The sequence below is a fragment of the Belonocnema kinseyi genome, chromosome 10 (genome assembly GCF_010883055.1).
Source record: "Belonocnema kinseyi isolate 2016_QV_RU_SX_M_011 chromosome 10, B_treatae_v1, whole genome shotgun sequence".
In the NCBI taxonomy this organism is placed as follows: domain Eukaryota; kingdom Metazoa; phylum Arthropoda; class Insecta; order Hymenoptera; family Cynipidae; genus Belonocnema; species Belonocnema kinseyi.
This window is the reverse complement of record NC_046666.1, coordinates 41,609,017-41,630,917: the sequence shown is the minus strand read 5'-3', so window position 1 is coordinate 41,630,917 and position 21,901 is coordinate 41,609,017. Positions and strand designations below refer to the sequence as shown.

Below are 21,901 nucleotides of genomic sequence, written 5' to 3'. Positions count from 1 at the left end.
AATAATTAATTGGGCCAAACAATTCTAGATCCGTTCAAAATTTGACAATTTCCTGATCGTAACTGTTTTAATCCGAAAGTCTTGATAAGAATTTATATTAATATATAATTTATTCCGAGAATTTTATTTTTAAATATAATTTTTCATGCCTTATCAATAATATATTTGTAATTCAGAGTTTCAGGTCTCCCTTTATATTATTCTTGGTATTAAATTTCATAAATAAATTTATTAATATATTATTTCTATTAATTTTTTTAGCAATTACAAAATGTTAACGTTTGTTTTAGTATTTTCAGCTTAAAAATAAATCCATAATAATATAGTCATAATTAAAGGTTTTTATTAAATTTAAAATATTGTGAGTCTAAATTATTTAAATTTTATCCCATTTAATTTGAAATTTCTTAATGCAGAAAAAGAATAAGTATGCAATATTGAGCAATATTTCACTGTTCATTTAAGACGAGTAAATTAAAACCAAATATTTGAAAGAAAACAATTTAAAACTGAATTGTTTTACATGAAAAGCTTTGAATCTTTAGATTTTCAAACATCTTTTAAACTTTTAGCGTTACAATTTTAATTGTTCTATTTAAAAAGTGTTTAATTTATAAGTGAAATTGTTAAATTTTGACGCATATATAACAATTGAACACTTATTATTTGTAGAAAAAATGTGAGTAATTTTAACATATATTTAGAAGTGTTGAAAAGATTCATAATTATTTAAAAGCTGGAAATTATTTGAAGTAATTTAAACGAAGTGTGTTTACATTTTTTTCAGAACTTCTAAATATCTTTTAAAATTAATCAAAATTTTCCCACAATTTTGGAAAACCCTGCAAATTAAAAAAAATCCTTAAAATCTTTCATAATTTTTCAAAGTGAAAAATCATTGTCAATTTTCCTAAGAATCTGAAGAAAATTTTTTATTCGTTTGAACTCTTTCACAATTCTTAAAAAAATTCTAAATTTTTGTTTGAAATCTGCAAAAATCTACATTTTATTTTAAATTCGGCTGTAAGTAATCGAAATAATTATTTCAAGTTATAAATTTAAATTTAATCTTTTTAAAACTTTTAAATATCTCTTAAAATTACTCTAATATTATTAAAAATAATAAGTGTTATATTGTAATTTATAAGTTTAAATTTATTTATTTTTTTAATTTGCAGGATTTTTTAAAAGTTATAGAAAAAATTCAATTCATTTTGAAATATATTTAAACGTTCCAAAAAAATCTTTTAATTATTTTGAATTTGGAAAAATTTTAAACCACTTCTAGATTTCTCAAGATTTTGAAATAAAATTTTAAAGCTTTTGAAGGATGCCTAGACTATTTAAAATAAAAATTATTTTAACTCCTAATTATAGAAAGGTTAAGTTAAAAAAAATATATATTTTTCAATTTGTAATGTGTCTAGCTTGAAATTACTTGAAATAATATAATTTCGAAAAATTGTTAAAGTTCATTGCTTTGATTCTTTAATTAAGACTATTGAAAATGTTAGTGCCTTCCCGTTTATACGTGTAAGTTATTGAGCATTTGAATACACAATTTTTGAATTGAAAACATTTAAACTTCAATTTTAAAAGTTTGGAATTCGAGTGGTTTCACTTTCAATGCTTTAATTTATTGTTTATTATTTTATATGGAAAAATGTTTAGAATATAGTTTGATTTTTTAAATTTCATTGGCCGTGAAAAATGATTGCAAACCGGGAAATGACCGGGAATTTTTTTCTTCGAATCAAACGGCCTCCCTGTAAATGTACTTTCGAGCATTATATTTAAATTAAATGGTGTGTCTAGATTCTTAGGAAAGTCCTTGAATTTTTTTTTACTTGGAAAAGATCGGAATTTTTCTCATGGTCCTGGAATTTTTATTCCCTCAAATAAAAATTTCTTGAAGACCGTTTTTATGGAAAATTCAATGGTTTTGTTGAATATTCATTTATTTGGACTGAACATTCATATTTTGTCGTTAAAAATTAATATATCTTCTAAAAAATCCAAATCTTTGGTTAAAGTTCAGTCTTTTATGTTAAATGTTGATCATTTGGTTGAAAATTCACCAATTTGGTTAAAAATTCAATTAGTTTGTTGAAAATTCAATTATTTGTTTGGAAATTCGTCTTTATTGATTAAAAAATAACTTTCTTTCAAACTTTTGTTCATTTCGGGTTTAAATATCAACTATTTATTGTGGTTGAAGTTCTGAACATTCAAATGAACGAAATTTTTTACTGATGACTGTAAACCAGGTAAAGTGCTAAAATGTTTGTTAATTTATATTGTAAATAATTTATTATTGAAAAAGAATTATAATGCATAATTTAAATTGTAGTTGAAACAATATGTATGGGTAAAATAAAAATTGTCAAAAAATATTTCATTCATTTGAACGTTCAGAACTTCAGGTACATAACTATTTGCTAAAATATTCTACTTTTCATCATGAAAATTAAACTACTTGGCAGAAAATTGAAATATATTTGTTTGAAATTTATTTATTTTTTATTTATTTGGTCATTTATTCGCGAATTCGTTTGTCTAGGTTCAGTATTAAACAGTTTGATGTTGAATATTTCAAGATTAAAAGTCTGGTCCAAGAATAATAATGGCCAGCGAAAATAAAAAATTGTTCTTAGAGAAATCCGGGAAAAGTGAGGGGATTTTGAGAAAATGATTGAATTAAAAAATGTGAGAATTTGTTAAAAATTCGTTCTCTTTAGCTAAATACTATTATTTTTTTATTAAAAAATTTAAATTTTCTTTGTTTTAAATATAAACTTATACATTTTTTGTTCTGAATTCATATTTTTTGGATGAAGTTTCAATTACTTGGTGAGAGTTACTCTTTTGTTAAAAATTGACTTTTGTTGTTAAAGATTCATAATTTTAATTAAAAATTCATAACCTTGGTTGAAAAATGAGCTATTTTATTGAAAATTCGTTTTTTTCTTTAACTGAAAATTACTTTTTTTTGCTGAAAATTTAACTATTCCTGTTGTGACTGTCATTATTTTGTTAAAAATTTGTTTGTATTTTGTTGTTGAAAATTAAATTTTTTTACTAAAAATATAACTTCAAGATTTGGTTGAAAAATTATCTATTTAGGTGAAAATTTTGACTTTCGGTAGAAATTAATCTTCTGAGTTGAAAATTATCTTTTTGTTGGAAATTTAATGATTCTAGTTAAAGACTAATCATTTTAGATGAAAAATGATATTTTTGGTTTCAAATTCAACTGTTCCAGTAGAAGATTCATAATATTTGTTGAAAATTCATTACTTTGTTTGAAAAAGTGATTATTTTTTTAAAAATAGTTTCGTTTTTCTTGCAAATTATTTTGATTTTTTTAGCAGTTAATTTAAAATGTATGTATTTTCTACAATATTTGTCTTCGTTGGTAATCATTAATCTTTTTTGTTGAAAATTCATCTTTTTGATTAAGAATCAGCTATTCCAGTTAAAGATTGATCATTTCAGCTAAAAATTTATCTTTTTTTTTGAAATGCAACTATTCCATTATTTTTCATGTTATGGTCTTCATTAGATAAAATGTTTTAAATAATTTGATGTTACTTTTTTTAGCAATTTTTTCACAATTTAGAAATAAAAATCAGTATTCCAAAAAATATTGCTTTTGTACCAGTAGACAAAAATTTGACAATTCAACATTTTAGTTAAAAATTCATTTTTTTTTGTTGAAAATAAAACTACATGATTTAAAATTACACTCTTTCTTAAAAAATTCATTAGTTTGGTTGAAAATCTAACTATTTGATTAAAAATTTGTCTTTTATAATTGAAAATTCTTTTTTTTTTCAAGAATGCATTTTTTTTAATCGCCTTTCTTTGTAGCAAATAATCGTCCTGTTTGAAAATTAATAATCTTGTTTGAAAACCTATATTTTTTCTTAAAATTTCAAATATTGGAATTAAATAATGATCATTTTAGTAATTAATTCATCTTTTTGGTTAAAAATAAAACAACTTGGTTAAAAGTTAAATTAATTTTGTTTTAAAAATATATCTGTTATTTGTTGTTGTGAAAAACTGATTTTTTATGTTCAAAATTCAGCTATTTGTTTGAAAATTGATTTTTTGTAGTTGCAAATTTAACTATTTGTTTTGAAAAATCGTCTTTTTGGTACAAAAATTAATGTTTTTAGTTGAAAATTTAACTATTTGCTTAAGAATTCATCTACCGTTTTGAAAATCAAAATTTCGACTTGAAAAGTAAGGAATTTAAAGCGGTTTGAATAACATTTAATATAGCACCGACATTATTTTACCTAAATATGAACTAAATTTTCAGTACAAGTAGATAAAATAATTTTTTTTTTTGAATTATGATTCAAATTCATGGAATTTAGAGACAAATGCAAGAAAAGATTAATTATGTTTTCAGTATTATTTAATTAATATATCCTGCTAAAATATGTAAGAATATCTTGCAATGTTAATTAATCCTCGTGCATACATGGTAAAAATCACGGTTAAGTGCATCGTGGGTGTTCAACACCTCAGCGTATTTAATCATCCATTGTTTAACCCCTATTGCATATTTTGTCAGAATAAAATTATCCGATATAGATTAAGGTATATTTTATAAAGTAGAGTTGATTTTATAGCCATTTATTTATTTCAAGTTTGTTACAAAAATGATTGAAAAAAATATGAAAAAATGGGTTTTTTTACTTAAAAATTCATAACTCACGCAATTTTAATTATTTTAACCTGTAAATTTATGACTATACTTTTGAAATAGTTTACTTTCATAAAAAAAATTGCGACATGGGTGCTTTAAAAAATGATATTTATTTGCATCCCACGCTTTTTTTACCTCCACTTTCAGCAGCTGCTGCTAGCATACTGACGCTTGACGCAGTGTGCTAAACGACTTTACTTACAGTTAGTGTCTCCAAATAAAACTAGATGGCGACACTTCAATTTTTTCCAATTAAGTATGGTTTATAAGAGTTTGAAAATTTCTTGGGGTGTGTAAGACCCACCATGCACTCTAAGGGTTAAATTCCTAGAAACTATAAACAAAAATTGCTTATAATAATCTCGCGAAAAATTATACCTGTAAAAAACTTGAGATACTTGGAAAAAAAGCTGGAATTGTCAGAGAACATTTTTTTTTTCAGGAATTGAGTAGACACCCTGATTTGATGGTAAAAATGTGTCAATATTCCTCCATAGGTTTCCCGTGCACCTCGGCGATTTTAATCTAGAATTGATTTTTGTCTATTTTGGGTACCGGCCGACAGTATGTGGAACGGACAAGAGTGCGTGGCTGTGTCTGCACTGCGGGGCGATCCATTGCGGCCGTTACGAGGCGGGACACGCGCTGCAGCATCAGGAAAAAAATACTCAGCACGCTGTGTGCATAGACTGTGAAAACCTGGCTGTATTCTGGTGAGTGTAACCCCGAGTGCTTCTAGGCTGGGGCGAAAATGAAATGAGGTCGTCGTGCAGATCGAGTAGAAGATCCTTTCTTCCAGTTACATCTGTGACGAGTACGTGGTCAACGACAGCAACAACGGCGTCATCGAGGCTGTTCGACGGAATGCCTTCCGCAAGAGCGAGCTCAAGGAGAACGACGAGAGCTGGAGCACCTCAACCCCATCCCCACCTGGCCCTGAGAATGGAGATTCCTCGGCTGCGGACGCCCTCTGGAAGGCGGAAGTCGTCGTTCGGAACCTCAGGCAAGTTAACACAAATCGACGTCTTCTAAAAAGAATCTTCTCGTATCTCCAGGTCTCAGAGACCGCACTCTATATCCCTTTTTGTACCCTATATTCAGTTAAGGTCCCTTAAGTACCCTTTTTTCAAGATTTGGGGTCTATGATACCCTATTTGCAGTCCATAATGAAACTTAAAAAAATTGATCAAGGCTTCCGAGAGTCAGGCATTTTGAAGAAAATAGCAAAGATCAGGGAATTTTTGTGAGAAGTAACTGTAAAAAAATAATCAAGACAGCTACACAGTTACTATGAGTCACTTTTTTCTCAAATTACTTTTTATTCCATTTTTTAAAATGAAAGTTCATATTGATCACTTTTATTTCAATAAATTAACTCACAGGTTAATCACTATTCAGTTCAGGTCTATACCTATTTCTCAATTTTCTTAAATTTGTTTGAAATTTTCCTGGGTTTTCTTAAAGGTTCCGAGACATTCTTAATAGATTTCAAATTTTTTTAAGATTTTAGGTTATTTTTAAAAACTGCATTTTCAAGAGCTTTTAATTTCAAATGTTTTAGGAATTTTTTATTAATTTCATTAATTTGAAGGCGTTTTAAAGTGTTTGAAATATTTTAAGATACTTCATCAGGATGGCCGCTGGACCGGGAAACCGGGAATTTTATGGGACCGAGGAAAACCGAGAAATGACAGTGAATTTATTTTTTTACTGGGAATTTTACAAAATGTATACATCCAGCTTTGATTTCAACCGTTTTTAAATAATTTCCTAAATTGTGATTTTTATAAATTATTATATCATTTAGTTTAGAATGCTTGATTCGAAAATCTTTCACTTTAAAAATGTTCCATTTTAGATTTTTATGTTTTAAGCATATAATTTAATTTAAAGAATTTTAAAATGCAGTTTTAAAGGTTCAAAAAATTAAAGATTAAAAGTTTTTAAAATCAACGATTTTTTAAATAAAAAAACAGGATGGCTGCCGAACCAGGAATTTTACGAATTATCGGAAGAAAAATCTGCTCAAGTTCGATTAAAAAATTTTTTAAACTAATTATAGTGCAGTTTTGTAGATTTAAACAATTAAAAATTAAAAGAATTAAATTTGAAAATTCTTGGTAAAAAAAGTTTTATTTTATCAACTGTAAATATAAATAAATAAATAATTTTTAAAATGGATCTGTACTCTAAGTATAGAAATCTGAACAATAATTTACTTGTCTAGAATTGTCTTGATCTAGAATTTGTTTTCATTTTTAATTTAAAGAATTTTAAAATGCAGTCTTAAAGACATAAACAATTAAAAATTAGAAGCGTTTGGAGCTGAACATTTTGGAAAGAAAACTTTTTTATTTCATCAACTGTAAATATAAATAAATTATTTTTTAAATGAATCTGTACTTAAATTATTAAAAGGGAACAATAATTGATTTGTCCAATCGATTCGAAATCCATTCAAAATTAATCATTTCCAGATTTTAACATTCCAAATTAAATTATTTTAATTGGAAAGTTTATTAGTTAAACAAATGTAAACGTCCGATTGAAACTTTACCAACTATTATGAACTTAAAAATAACTTCATAATAATCTATTTGTTATAAAATATTGTTTCAGTCTAAAATATTCCGTTTTTAATTCAATTTCAAATTTTTTTAATTAAGAAAAAGAATAATTATTTAATATTTAGCAATATTTGACTGCTCATTTAAGACGATTGGATTGAAACCATATATTTAAAAGTGAACAATTTAAACTGAATTGTTTAAGGTAAAAAGTCTTGAATCGTTAAAATTTCGAAGAGCTTTTAAACTTTAAACGTTACCATTTTGATTGACCTTTTTAAACAATGTTTAATTTGTAAGAGAAACTGTTGAGTTTTTGTGTTTAAATCAGAATTGAACACTTATTATCTGTAGAAAAAATATGAGTAATTTAAAGAGGTATTTAAAAATTTTGAAAAGATTCAAAATTAATTCCAAACCTGAAATTATTTTAAACAATTTAAACGAAATGTGTACCGACAAAATTCGGCCAATTGTACAAAAATTTCGGTGCAATTAGCCACAGACCAATTGAAAACAAAATGTAATTTTTTGCAGATTTCAACAAAAAAAAAAAAAAGATAAAAATTGGAAACTTTTTAAGAATTGTGAAACGCTTCAAAACAATAAAAACATTTTCTTCAGATTCTTCGGCAAACAAAAAAATTTCGGTTTATAACATTATTTTAAGAGAATATTCAAAAAGATTTTAAATGATTTCTAAAATTGTTAAAAAAGAATCTGGAAGATTTTAAGAATTTTTTTTAATTTGCATGATTTTCTAAAAATTGTAGGAAAACTTTGCATTTTCACTGCAGCCATCAGCTAACTTCACTTCGTTTAATGCTGTGGGGGAAAACAATGTACCAAATGCATGGCATTCAGTCCATTTTTGTCCTATTTTGCTAATATCTTCGTTAAAACTCATTTTTTCAATATACGGTTATTTAAAAAATATTTTTTATTTGAGAACTATTTAATGACATAATAAAATGATAGTAATTACAATTAATTAAGAAGAAATTGCAAAAATAAAGTTTTGTCCCATGCATTTGGTACATTGTTTTCCCCTCAGCATTCAGTGAAGTGAAGTTGGCTGGTAGTTGCAGCGAAAATACCTAATTTAAAATGAAAATAATTTAACTTAAGTTTAAGAAGTGTTCATTTAAAAATAAAATTAATTATTCTTGTTTTTCACGTTTCTACCTTAAAATCGTTAAAAATAATATAATTTAAAAGATATAAAGTTCATTGATTGTTTAATTTAGATCATTGGAAATGATAACGTGGATTAAATTTGTACCATTTTTGTCTGAATCGTTGAACTCATTAACCCCTTCGCTGGCAGAGAGAATTCGAAAAAAAGTGCCCAAAATGGTAGGAATATTTTTTATCCTGAAAATTTGTATCCTGGGGTTTTTGGGGTCGCTGAACCCGAACCTGAAGCCAAATTTTAGAAATTCAAAGCGGCGGATCCAATATGGCGGGCGAAAATATAAAAAGCGGCATGATTTTGATAAATCTGGGCAATTGTTGGTTTTTGAGGGTCGCTGAATCCGAATCTGAAGTCAAAATTTGAAAGTTTGAAATGGCGGACGAAAATACAAAAAACGGCTTGATTTGGATACTTAAAAATTTGGTACTTAAAAATTGGAAAATTCAAAATGGACTACTACTACTACTACCACTACTCCGTTTAGTAAATTCTACGAAGCCAACAGTAGGATCTACTTTGTATGGTTTAGTCTGTCCATTTTGAATTTTCCAATTTTAAGTACCAAGCTTTATCCAAATCGAGCTGTTTTTTGTATTTTCGTCCGTCATTTAAATTTGTCAAATTTTGACTTTATATTCGGATCCAGCGACCACAAACATCCGTTACATTTAAACGGCTATATTGAATTTTCGACTTCTGACTTTAGATTCGGATTCAGCGACCACAAAACCCCACGAGCAAGAATTGAATGCAAAATCGGAGTAAGTTAAATAGAAAAAAAGAAGATTGGCGCATTTTGCGTCAATGCCACACAGGGCAAGGAAAGTTTTGACGCATTTTGCGTCAATGCCAACGAAGGGGTTAATTTATCAAAGTTAGAAATTCCAAATTGTATTTGAATACAAAAACTTTGAATGGGACTCGGGAAATGTACGGGAACTTTGGTCTTGGATTAAAACGGTCACCCCGACTGACCATAATTGCCTTTCGATTGGATTGTAGGCCCAGGACCCGGAAAAGACTGCACTCGTTGGATGGTACCAGCGGGGACAACAGGCCTGCGTCGAAGCGACGGAATTCTAAAAATACCAAAGAGAAGAAGGTCGTGGGCCTGAGGAATTTGGGTAACACCTGCTTCATGAATGTCGTGTTGCAGTCGTTTAATAACATTAGCCACTTTTGCGAGTATTTGACGCAGATGCCGAGCTTGGAAGGCATCGCCTTTGACGAGCCGCCCACTCACAGAGGGCGAATTGTTGCTCCAGGCAGAGCCAAGGAGTTGAGCGACGCTCTTCTGGCTGAAGAGTTGCGGAAGGTCCTTCTGGGTTTGAGTCTGGGAGGTTCGAATGGCCAGGCGATTTCGCCCGAGTGTCTCTTCCTTGTCATTTGGAAAGTGGTGCCACGTTTTAGGGGCTACCAGCAACAGGACGCGCATGAATTCCTGACCTATATGCTTGACAGGTTGCACACAGAGCTTTTGCAGTTGCTGCCGAGACTTGGGCACGAACCGCTCGGCCTGCGTGGAAAGCAGAGTATTGTCACGGCAGTTTTTGGTGGCACGCTACTCAGTGTGGTAGGTATCTTGCATTCAAGAAACGACATTTTTGGGAGCAGAAGCGGGCGGATCCTTTTTTCTCTAGATGGAGGCTTCATATTGTCAAATATTTCAATAATTTCACAAATATTTCAAAGATTTCACGAAAATTGTAGCGATTCCTCAAAGATTTCACAGTTTTTAAATATTTCGCAAAGATTTCAGAAATATTTCAATCATTTTTACAAATATTACTAAATATGTAAAAACAATATTTCGCAAAGATTTTTCAAGGTTTCAGAAAGACTTGACAAAAATTTCAATGCTTTCTCAAAGATTTTTGAAAGATTTAACTCTTAAAGGGCACACTTCCGTAAAATTACATAAAGAGCATACTGGGTGTTAGGTACCCAAGGGTGTTCAAACATGTGCTGTGCCGACGGTATTGGATAGTTTTTTACAAGAAAATCAATTAATGATGTTTAATATATCTAGTTTAACGAGAAAAAGGTTTCATAATAGTTTTTGAAATTTAAAGTAGTTAAAAAATCCTTTTTGAAAAAAATTTAAAAAATGTGTTCTTTCACTCTAAAATTTAAAACTTTTTAAGTTTTTGATATTTTTATTTAAAATTTTAATTGAATACTTCCGAGATACGGCGCTTCAAAAATAAAATTAGTCTTATAGTGTTCGTTCCAAAGAAGGTATTTATTCTAAAAAATAAAAGCTTCACTTCAATGAAACATGAAACACCGGAATTTGCGTGATTAAACGATTTATTGATCTTAAACTGCGTATAAGAATTATAAAAATCAAAATTATGTGAAAATGACATAAAAAAATAGGTTTTCATGTCATTTTTTAATTTGGCGTCATATGTTCCATTTTCTTGAATTTGGTACATTTTTTTAAAGCGCAAATAAGTCGCAGGGTGTCGTTCACCCAGTACGCCCTTAAAGGTTTCACAAAGTTTTTAATATTACCAAATATGTAAAGAAAATATTTCGCAAAGATTTTTCAAGATTTCAGAAAGACTTGACAAAGATTTACAAAAATTAAATGATTTCTCAAAGATTTAACAGTTTTCTAAGATTTTGGATAGATTTAAAAAAATTTACAAAGACTTCTGATTGATGAAAGTTTCACAAAGTTTTCAATAATTTCACAAATATTACAACAAATATTTTTTAAATATTTGTAATATTACGCAGATTTCAGAAAAAAATGTCCAAAGATTTAAAAAACACTTCAATGTTTCACAGTTTTCAAACATTTCGCGAAGAATTTGGATATATTCAAAAGATTTTACAAAGGCTTCAATTATTTGATACAAATTTCTGTCAAAGATAGCACAATGATTTCGCGACGACTTCAATAATTTTACAAATATTTCACATTTTTCGTAAAGATTTCTAAATATTTCAGAAATACTTCAATGATGTAAAGAAGAGTTCAATCATTTCACTAATATGACAAAATATTTCCAAAATTTCTTCGCAAAGGTTTCAATATAATAGGTTTAATATATTTCGCAAAGATTTTACAAAGACATCAATGATTTCTCAACGATTTCAATTATTTTCACAAATACTACCAAACATGTAAAAACTATTTCGTAAAGATTTTTCAAGATTTCAGAAGATTTAACAAAGATTTCACAAAGGCTTAAAGGATTTTTCAAGGATTTCAAAGTTTTGAAATATTTCGCGAAGCTTTTGGATAGATTAAAAAGATGTTACAAAGGCTTTAATTTATTTGCCAAAGATTTCAAAAAGACTTAAATTATTTGGTACAAATTTCTGATGAATATCAAAGATTGTACAAAGGCTTTAATGATTTCGTAACGATTTCAATAATTTCACAAATATGGCAACAAATAAAAAAAATATTGTCAAAATTGTTTCGCAAAGGTTTCAAGATAAAAGATTTCACATATTTCGCACGGATTTGGTATAGATTTAAAAATATTACAAACAATTTTTTTTTAATATTTCGCAAAGATTTTTCAAGATTCTATTCAGATTTGACAAAGATTTCAATTATTTCTCAAAGATTTCACCATTTTTTAGTATTTCGCAAAGATTTGGCATAGATTTAAAAGATTTTACAAATACATAAATAATTTCACAAAGACTTGAATTATTTTTAAAAATATTACCAAAAATATTAAAAAAAAATATTTTTCAAGGATTTTTCAAGATTTTTGACAAATGCTTTAATCAATTGTAAAAGATTTCACAGGCATCAATTATTTTATACAAATTTCTGACAAATATCAAAGATTCCACAAATATTTCGTAACGATTTAAATAATTTCTAAATATCAAATATTTCGCAGATTTTCAAAGATTTCGGATAGATTTAAAAGATTTCACATATACTTCAATTATTTTCCGATTATTTCAGTAATTTGACAAATCTTTCAAAAATATTTCTAATATTTCCAAAGATTTTACAAAGACTTCCATGATTTCTCAAAGATTTAACATTTTTCAAATATTTCGCAAAGATTTTGGATATATTTAAAAGATTTTACAAAGGTTTTAATTTGCCAAATATTTCACGAATACTTTATTATTTGATACAAATGATTGATAATTGCACAAAATTTGGCAAACGATTTCAATAATTTCACAAATATTACCAAATATTTCGTAAAGATTTCCCAAGATTTCAATAATTTCCCAAAGGTATAAAAGATTTAACGAAGATCTAAAGGATTTCACAAAGAAATCAATGGTTTCCCAATGATTTCATAAAGATTTCAATAATTTCACAAATGTTTTTAAAATATTTAAAAGATTTCAATGATATCTCAAAAATTAAAAATATTTCGCAAAGATTTATAAAGTTTTTAGTGATTTTCCTAAGATTTTAAATATTTCACAAAAATTTCAAAAATATTTGAAATATTTAGTAAATTTTCTAAAGATTTTACAAAAATTATAATTATTTCCCAAAGGTATTACAAAAATTGTAAAGTTTTCGCTGCGATTTCGGATAGATTTAAAAGATTTCAATGATTTCCTAAAAATTTCAATCGTTTCAAAAATATTATCAAATATTTCAAAAATATTATCAAATATTTCAAAAATATTATCAAATATTTCAAAAATATTTCGCATATTACACAAAGGTTTCAATTATTTTCTAAACATGCCACGAAGATTTGAAATGTTTCGCAAATATTTCGGATAGTTTTAAACAATTCCACAGACTTCAAAAATTTCAAAAATATACCAAATACTTCAGAAATATTTTCAAAGGGTTTTAATGATTTCCAAAAACTTCTCAAGGATTTCACAAAGCTTTTGAGTAGATTTAAAATTTCACAAAGGCATAAATGATTTCTCAACGATTTAAATAATTTCACAAATGTTAAAAAAATATTTTGAAGGTTTCCAAAGATTTCAATGATTCCCCAAAGCTTTTAAATATTTCGCAAAGATTTAAACAATTTTACAAATATTATCAAATATATAAAAAATATTTGTAATATTATACAAATATTTCAATGATTTCGAGAGAGTTTAAAAGGATGAAAGGAAAATAACAAATATTTAAAAAATATTTTAAATATTTTATAAAGTTTTTAATGATTTTCCTAAGATTTCAAATATTTCACAAATATGTCAATAATTTAAAAAATATGAAAAATATTTAACAATTTTTCAATATTTCAAAAATATTTTAAATATCTTATCAAGTTTTTAATGATTTTCCTAAGATTTCAAACATTTCACTAATATTTTCATAATTTCAAAAATATTACTAAATATTTTTAAAAAATTTTAAATATTTCGCAAATTTTCAATATTTTAAAAATATTTTATCATGTTTTTAATGATTCTCCTAAGATTTCAAATATTTCACAAATATTTCAATAATTTCAAAAATATTACCAAATGTTCAAAAAATATTTGAAATATTTAGAAAAATTTTCCCAACATTTTACAAAGATTATAATGATTTCCCAAAAGCATTACAAAAATTGTAAAGGTTTCGCTAAGATTTCGTATAGATTTGAAAGATTTTACAGACTTCAATTATTTCCCAAAGATTTCATCAAGAATTCGGATAGATTTAAAAGATTTCAATGGCTTTTCAAAAATTTCAATCATTTAAAAAATATTATCAAATATTTATATAATATTTGAAATCTTTCGCAAAGTTTTCAGGTAGATTTATATACTTTTCTCGGACTTCAATGATTTCTCAAAGATTTCAAAAATTTTACAAATATTTCAGATATTCAACAAAGATTTCAATAATTTCCAGAAGATTTAAAATATTTGACAAAAATTTCAAATATTTCACAAAGATTTGAATGACTTTACAAACATTTCAAATTTTTGGCAAATATTTTGGATGAATTTTGGAAAAATCCAAATGGTTTGATGAATTTCATAGTTCGATTTCAGGGGGGGGGGGGCAATACTTTGCAAAGATTTCGGATATTTTAGAAAGATTTCATAAGATTTCAATGATTTTGAAATGATTTCAATAATTTTAAAAATATGATCAAATATTTGAAATATTTCACCAAGATTTCAATTATGTAAAAAATATTATCAAATATTGATAAAATATTTAAATGATTTTCTGCAGATTTTATGATGATTTCAGCAATTTAAAAAATATACAAAATATCTCGAAAATATTTTACAACGAGTTTAATGTTTTTCTAAAGATTTAAATAGTTTCAAAAATATGATATATTTGAAATATTTCGCAAAGATTTCGGATAGATTTAAAAGATTTCACAGACTTCAATGATTTCCCACAGATTTTAATCATGTAAAAATATTATCAAATATTGATCAAATATTTTTTATATTTAGCACAGATTTCGGATAGATTAAAACAATTTCACCGACTTCAATGATTTCTAAAATATTTCAACAATTTCATTAAACATTTAAAAAAATTTTGAAAATATTTCAAATATTCGACAGAAATTTCAATGATTTCCCAAAAATTTTACAAGGATTTGAAATATTTGGCAAAGACGTCAATTATTTCAAAAATATATCAGGTACATTTTTGGGAAAATTGAGACAATCTTGACGAATTTGATGATTCGATTTCAATGGGGAGTCAATAATCAATACTTGGCCCCTTTCTGGGCGATTTCTGAGGGGGGCATTGCCCCCTCTGACCTGTAGGGCTCCGCCGCCTGTGCTTGGGAGTCAATATTAAAAGTTTAGATGAATAATTGTGTACCTCGTTGCAGGTTCATTGTATGAACTGCCGTACCGACTCGAAAACGCACGAGGCCTTCCAGGATCTCTCTCTGGACATTCCTGACAGATTACAAAGACGAACGAAGGATCAGGAAGAAGTTTGCAGTCTGACTTACAGTCTGACGAGATTTTTCAAAGTGGAAGAACTCGCAGATAGTGAGCTTTATTTCTGTGACAACTGTATGGGAAAGCAGCGCTCTACCAAGAGGTTCTGGATTCATAGGCTACCTAATGTGAGTTTTAAAAAGTTCTATTGGCTAGCAGGGTGTCTAGCGACCTTGAAAACCTGGAATTCTCCTAGATTTTTTTTAAACCTTGAAAGCCTGGAAATCTCATTGAATTTTTCAAGAGAATCTTGAATTTTCTTTTTTTTTTAATTTTAAAACAATTATTTTATTGAAATGCGACGAGTAATTTAAATCCTTCAATCTTTATGAAATAAAGATCTCGATTAGAAGAAATCTTGCTACTAAAAAGATTTGAAAAATTTAAAAACACTTAAAAAGATTAAAGAAAGATTTCACAAATATTTTGAAAAGTTGATAACGATTTAAAAATATTTCAAGAATTTCCAAGATTTCTACAAGGATTTAGTACACCAGATTTTAAAGATTTCAAAACAATGAAAGATTTTAAACGATTTAAAATTTTTTGAAGATTTTACAAGACTTCACAAAGGTTAAAAAATTTTCAGTGATTTCAACGAATAAAAAAGATTCCAGGAATATTTCATAAATATTTCAAAGAATTCATAGGGATTTCAAAAGATTTCAAGAATGTTCAAGATTTCAAGAATGTTCAAGATATCAAAAATGTTCAAGATTAAAAAAATTACACCAGATTTGAAAGATTTAAAAACACTTAAAAGATTAACGAAAGATTTCACAAATATTTTTAAAAGCCCATAGCGGATTCAAAATATTTCAAGAATTTCCAAGATTTTAACTAGATTGTAGTACACCAGATTTTAAAGATTTCAAAACGATGAAAGATTTTAAACGATTTCAAATTTTTTAAAAGATTTTAAACGATTTAAAATTTTTTAAAAGATTTTAAAAGATTTCACAAAGTTTAAAAATATTCCAGTGATCTCAACGAATAAACAAGATTCCAGGAATATTTCACAAATATTTCAAAGACTTCGTAGGGATTTCAAAAGATTTCAAGAATTTTCAAGATTTAAAAAATGTTCAAGATTTCAAGAATGTTTAAGATATCAAAAATGTTCAAGATAAAAAGTACACCAGATTTGAAAGATTTAAAAACACATAAAAGATTTAAGAAAGATTTCACAAATATTTTTAAAAGTTAATAACGATTTCAAAATATTTCAAGAATTTCAAAGATTTTAACAAGGATGTAGTACACCAGATTTAAAAGATTTCAAAACAATGAAAGATTTTAAACGATTTCAATTTTTTTTGAAGATTTTAAAAGATTTCACAAAGTTTAAAAATATTTCAGTGATTCAACGAATACAAAAGATTCCAGGAATATTTCACAAATATTTCAACGAATTTTTAGGGATTTCAAAAGATTTCAAGAAAGTTCAAGATTTCAAAAAGTACACCAGATTTGAAAGATTTAAAAACACTTAAAAGATTAAAGAAAGATTTCAACAAATATTTTTAAAATTTAATAACGAAAGATTTTAACAAGGATGTAGTACACCAGATTTAATAGATTTCAAAACAATGAAAGATTTTAAACGATTTCAAATTTTTTTGAAGATTTTAAAAAATTTCACAAGGATTAAAAATGTTCCAGTGATTTCAAAAGATTTCAAGAATGTTCAAGATTTCAAAAAGTACACCAGATTTGGAATGTTTCCATGATTTCAAACAAATACAAAAGGCTTCAGAAAGATTTCACAAATATTTTCAAAAGTTCATAAGGATTTCAAAATATTTCAAGAATTTCACAGGTTTAAAATTGTTGAAAGAATTTCAAAGATTTCAAAAATGGAACAGTACTCTAGATTTCAAAGATTTCAAAAAATTTAAAGCTGTTAAACAATTTCAAATTTTTTAGAAGATTTTAAAACACTTCACCAAAATTTCAAAAAGTCCAGTGATTTTAAATGAATGCAAAAGATTTCACAAATGTTTAAGAGAATTCATAAGGATTTCAAAAGATTTTACAGCGATTTCAAGATTTTATAAAGATTTTAAATACTTCAAAATATTTCAAAACATTTTAAAGATATAAATGACGTGAAAGACTTTACAAAGATTAAAAAATATTCCCACAGATTTCATAAAGACGACTTATGTTCGTAAAAAATTGTTAATTTGTTTATGTATGATTTTGCTTTCTTTAAAAATGTTGTCCAATAAAAAATTAATAGGCGTATTTTTTTTAATTTATAGCAAACGTTTATTTTATTATTTGCTTGTATTGCTGTACTTGCTTATTATTTTATCTTGCTCTACGTAATTTTTATTTTCCATAAATTTATTGCTAGTTATTTATACATTGTTGGCGAAATTTATTTTCAAAGTTCCCTCATTTTTCCTTCACTAAATTTGTTATTTCCCTTCATCATTATTATTCAAATAACAGCATTTTAATCTTGTAATACTTTTAACATAGATTATTTTATTAACGGAATAATAAGTATTCCAGATACAAATTTAAAAGTTTCAAATTTATTAATTGATTTTAAATAAAAAATGCGTTTTGTGATATAAAAGATTTTTTTAAATACTTGAGTTTTCAATTTAGAAAGATAAATTCCCAAAAAAAAAGTGTTCAAAAGATGACAGATTTATAAAAAAAAAATAATATAAAAATACGACTTTTCAATAAATAAAGATTTTTCACCGAGGAAATAAATAAAAGTTTATCGAAATTATTAAACCTTCAAGCCGAAGACGAATTGTCTCTACCAAAATTGGATTTTGAAACAAAAAATTACTTGTCTGCAAGAACTTAAATTTACACAAAACAGATGCAATTTTACCCAACAAAAATTAGATTTTAAACTAAAAGAATTAGTATAATTTAACAAAAAGAAGGAGAATTTTTAACTGAAAAAGATGATTCTTTAAAAAGTGGAAAAGTTACATTTTCACTAAAAAAATTAATTTTAAAACGAAAAAAGTCTTTTCCACGAAACAGTTAAATTTTTAACAGTTTAGTTTAACATTTTACTCAAGTAATTCATTCATTAGATCAAAAAGATGCATTTTCAATCATCGAAAATTGCATTTTTTCGTTAACTTTTCAGTTGAAAATTCACCTCTTTTTTTTAAAGTTTGACTATTTTATTTTAAAGTTTACATGATTTAGCAGAAATTAAATATTTTTTTGATAAAAATTCAACTGTTTGGTTAGAATTTATGCTATTATACTATTTTCTGGAACACTTAACTCTTTCGTAGAAAATTTACTTTTTGTTTAAAATTTATATTTTGGTGTGGGAAAATGAACTGAAATATTTTCTGGATGAAAGTTTCACTTATAAAAAAAAATTGGTTTTTTATTACAAATTCATCTGTTTTAGTATAAAATTGATCTTTTTTGGATACAAATGCAACTATTTGGTAGAGAATTTAAGTATTTTGTTAAAAATTCATCATTTTTGGTTGAAAAAATTCGTCTTTTTGGATTGAAAATTCAATTTTTTTTTGTAGAAACTTATTTTTTTGTTAAAAAAAATCAATCTTTGATGTTACTGAGTTAACTGGAATCTTTTTTGGATGAAAACTCAACTTTTTCTGTAATAAAAAATTCTTCCGCTTTAAGATAAATTTCATATTTTTAGATAAAAATTCAACTATTTGCTTTGCTAGAGAATTCAACAATTTTCTTAAAAAGTTCTCCTGTTTAGTTAAAAATTCGTCTTTTTGGATTGAAAATTCAATTTTTTTGTTGAAAATTATTTCTTGTTAAAAAAATCACAGTTTGATCGTGAAAACTTGACTAAAATTTTTTTCAACCGAAAATTCAACTATTTTTTTTTTGAAAATTTATCTTTTTGGTTTAAAACTTCAGTTGTTATAGAAGAAATTTCATTTTTGTATGAAATACTTAATTTAATTTTAATTTTAATAATTTTTTGTTGAAGTCATATTTTTGTTTGAAAATTGAATTTTTGTAAAGAAAATTTGTCTTCTGGTTTGAAGGTTCAATAATTTAGATAAACTTTTATTTATTAAGTGAAAAATCTTTATTTGTTGGAAATTCGTCTTTATGGTTCTAAAATTCTTTTCTTTTGTTGTATAAATTTCATTCTTTTTCGCTTAAAATATAAACTAGTACACTTTTTTGTTGGCAATTTGTCTTTTCAGGTTAAACATTCAACTATATCTTAAAAATTCAATTATTTTGTTGAAAATTCCAGTATTTTAGGTTATCTTTTAACGTAGAAAAAACTTTTTGTTTTTGTTTGAAATTAATTAATAAATTTGAAAATTTTAAATTTTTATGTGAAACACTGTAATTCTTGAATATGTCTGAGCTAGAAAATAATTTATATTCAACCGCTTTTTGATGATTTTACCCTAAGATTCCAAATATTTCACAAAGATTTCAATAATTTCAAAAATATTACCAAAAATTAAAAAAATAATTGATTCTTTTTAAGATCAAAATATCAATTCTTGAACAAAAACTAAGTTTTTTCGAAAAAAATGGAATTTTCAATAAAAAGAGACGATTTTTTAAAATTTCTAGTTTGAAATTGCTTAAAAGGATTTGCAGCTCAGTTTTGATTAGTTTAAGTGCAAAAATTGATTAGCTTTAAAGTTCGAATTTGTTTATTTCCTCGTCCTTGAAAAAATGTTGCCACCCGGGAAAAAATGACCGGGAATTTTTTATGTGATTATAAAACGACCCACCCAGAAATGTGAAAAAAATTGTTTCTAAAATTTGAACAAGTGTACATAATCAGTAAACTTTTGCTTGTAACAGCCCAGGTAAAAAGAATCGATAAAAAGCGTGTCGGTTTGAATTACGTATCTGTCATTTGCAAATTAAAGGAATAAAAATGCAATCGGTTGGCCACATTTTTAATCGGTCACCTGTGCGCGGTGCTTTAAATCTGTCATTCCACATTCGTCAAAATTCTGAGTGAATAGAGTTGAATGAAACTGAGTAACCTGAAATAATTCTAATGAGCATTCTACTATTTGTTAATGTGCATATGAATGGGTTGAGATTCAATATGAAAAAGAGTTCTTAAAAGATCACACCCAATGGTAAAAATACGAATAAATTTTTTCGAAGATTTAAAAAGATTTCACAATGTTTTAAAATATTCCAGTGATTTCAACGAATAAACAAGATTCCAGGAATATTTCAAAAATATTTTAAAGAATTCATAGGGATTTCAAAAGATTTTAAGCACATAGAAATTTTCAATAAGCGTGAATCTGCCAATTGTAACTTACTTCAGGCTGTGTTCAACTGAGTGGACTATGCAGTTTAAAATTTTTAAGAATTCATTGTTTCGAATGAGAAGTATGAGATAATAAGTTTGAATAGCATAATGCTGATTAATAAAAAATTGCAGCATCTCAAATAAAATAATATTGTAATATATTATAATTGATGCGACAATTTATTTATAAATTTAATGATTATTTAGTTGAAATTCTCTTTTTAAAGTAGTTTCATTAGATTATCCTGTACAGGAATTATAAGATTTACACTGAATATACCCGCATTTTTGGTAAAGGCAATTTCGGTAAGATAAAACGTGAGTTTTAGTTTTTGTAAATTTAAGATTCATATATGGTAAATGTGAAATAAATGTTTAACATTCTGATGTTGTGTGATGCAAATATGTCAAAAAAATGTTCAGCAAATGGTAAATGTGAAATAAATGTTTAACATTCTGATGTTGTGTGATGCAAATATGTCAAAAAAATGTTCAGCAAAATCAATTAAAATACCTGAAAATAAATAGTCTGTAAATAAAAATAGATTACACGTGTGCCAGGATTTTCTTAAAGGTGGCCATTGATCTATTTTTTAATGAATAATTTTAACTATTTAAATTATATTTGTTTTATTTAAATTATTAATTTTCTATCGGAATTATCGTTCCTCTATCGGTTAATGCTGATTCATAATCGCTACTGAATGGGTCCGAGAAAAAAATTACATGGCCGATTTAAAAAGTTGATTTCTCATTTAAAATTCACTTTAACCTATGGGCGGCTGTCTGGAATTGCAGTGACAGATACGCAATTCAGAAGACCTTAAAACCCATTCAAATGCAAGTGAATGGATTTTTGTTTTCTGGGAGAAGAGAGTGTTATGAAAAAATAAAAAATTTCGGATGTTTCTAGGTGTTGTGCCTTCACATTAAAAGATTTAGGTGGTGCAATTCGTATCGCTCAAAGGTGGACACGCAGGTTGACTTCCCGATGGAGTCACTCGATATGTCGGCGTTCACCGTGCATGGGGTGACGGGGGCGAAGCTCACTGCTCAGAATAGTTATCTTTATGACCTAGCTGCCGTCATTGTTCATCATGGTTCAGGGTAAGATCTCACAACAATTTCTTTCACCCATTTTCTGAATCGAGACAATAGCAACACTACATTTTTTACCGGTAGATTCTGATTCCTAAATTCTTTTAATCAGAAAGGACACAAATTCAGAAGCGGCGGAGCCTTTTTTATCCAGGCGGGGG

General features: G+C 26.6%; 1 protein-coding gene across 1 annotated transcript in view; it reads left to right on the top strand.

The window, feature by feature from the left end:
- The window catches only part of LOC117181090 (ubiquitin carboxyl-terminal hydrolase 3-like), a 41,766-nt gene that overhangs the window by 12,421 nt on the left and 7,444 nt on the right, over nt 1–21,901 (top strand). The window contains exons 2-6 of the mRNA XM_033373658.1: nt 5,218–5,433; nt 5,520–5,723; nt 9,485–10,055; nt 15,250–15,492; nt 21,556–21,749. Of these exons, the coding sequence (XP_033229549.1) occupies nt 5,218–5,433; nt 5,520–5,723; nt 9,485–10,055; nt 15,250–15,492; nt 21,556–21,749 (1,428 nt within the window). The remainder of the gene's footprint in view (nt 1–5,217; nt 5,434–5,519; nt 5,724–9,484; nt 10,056–15,249; nt 15,493–21,555; nt 21,750–21,901) is intronic.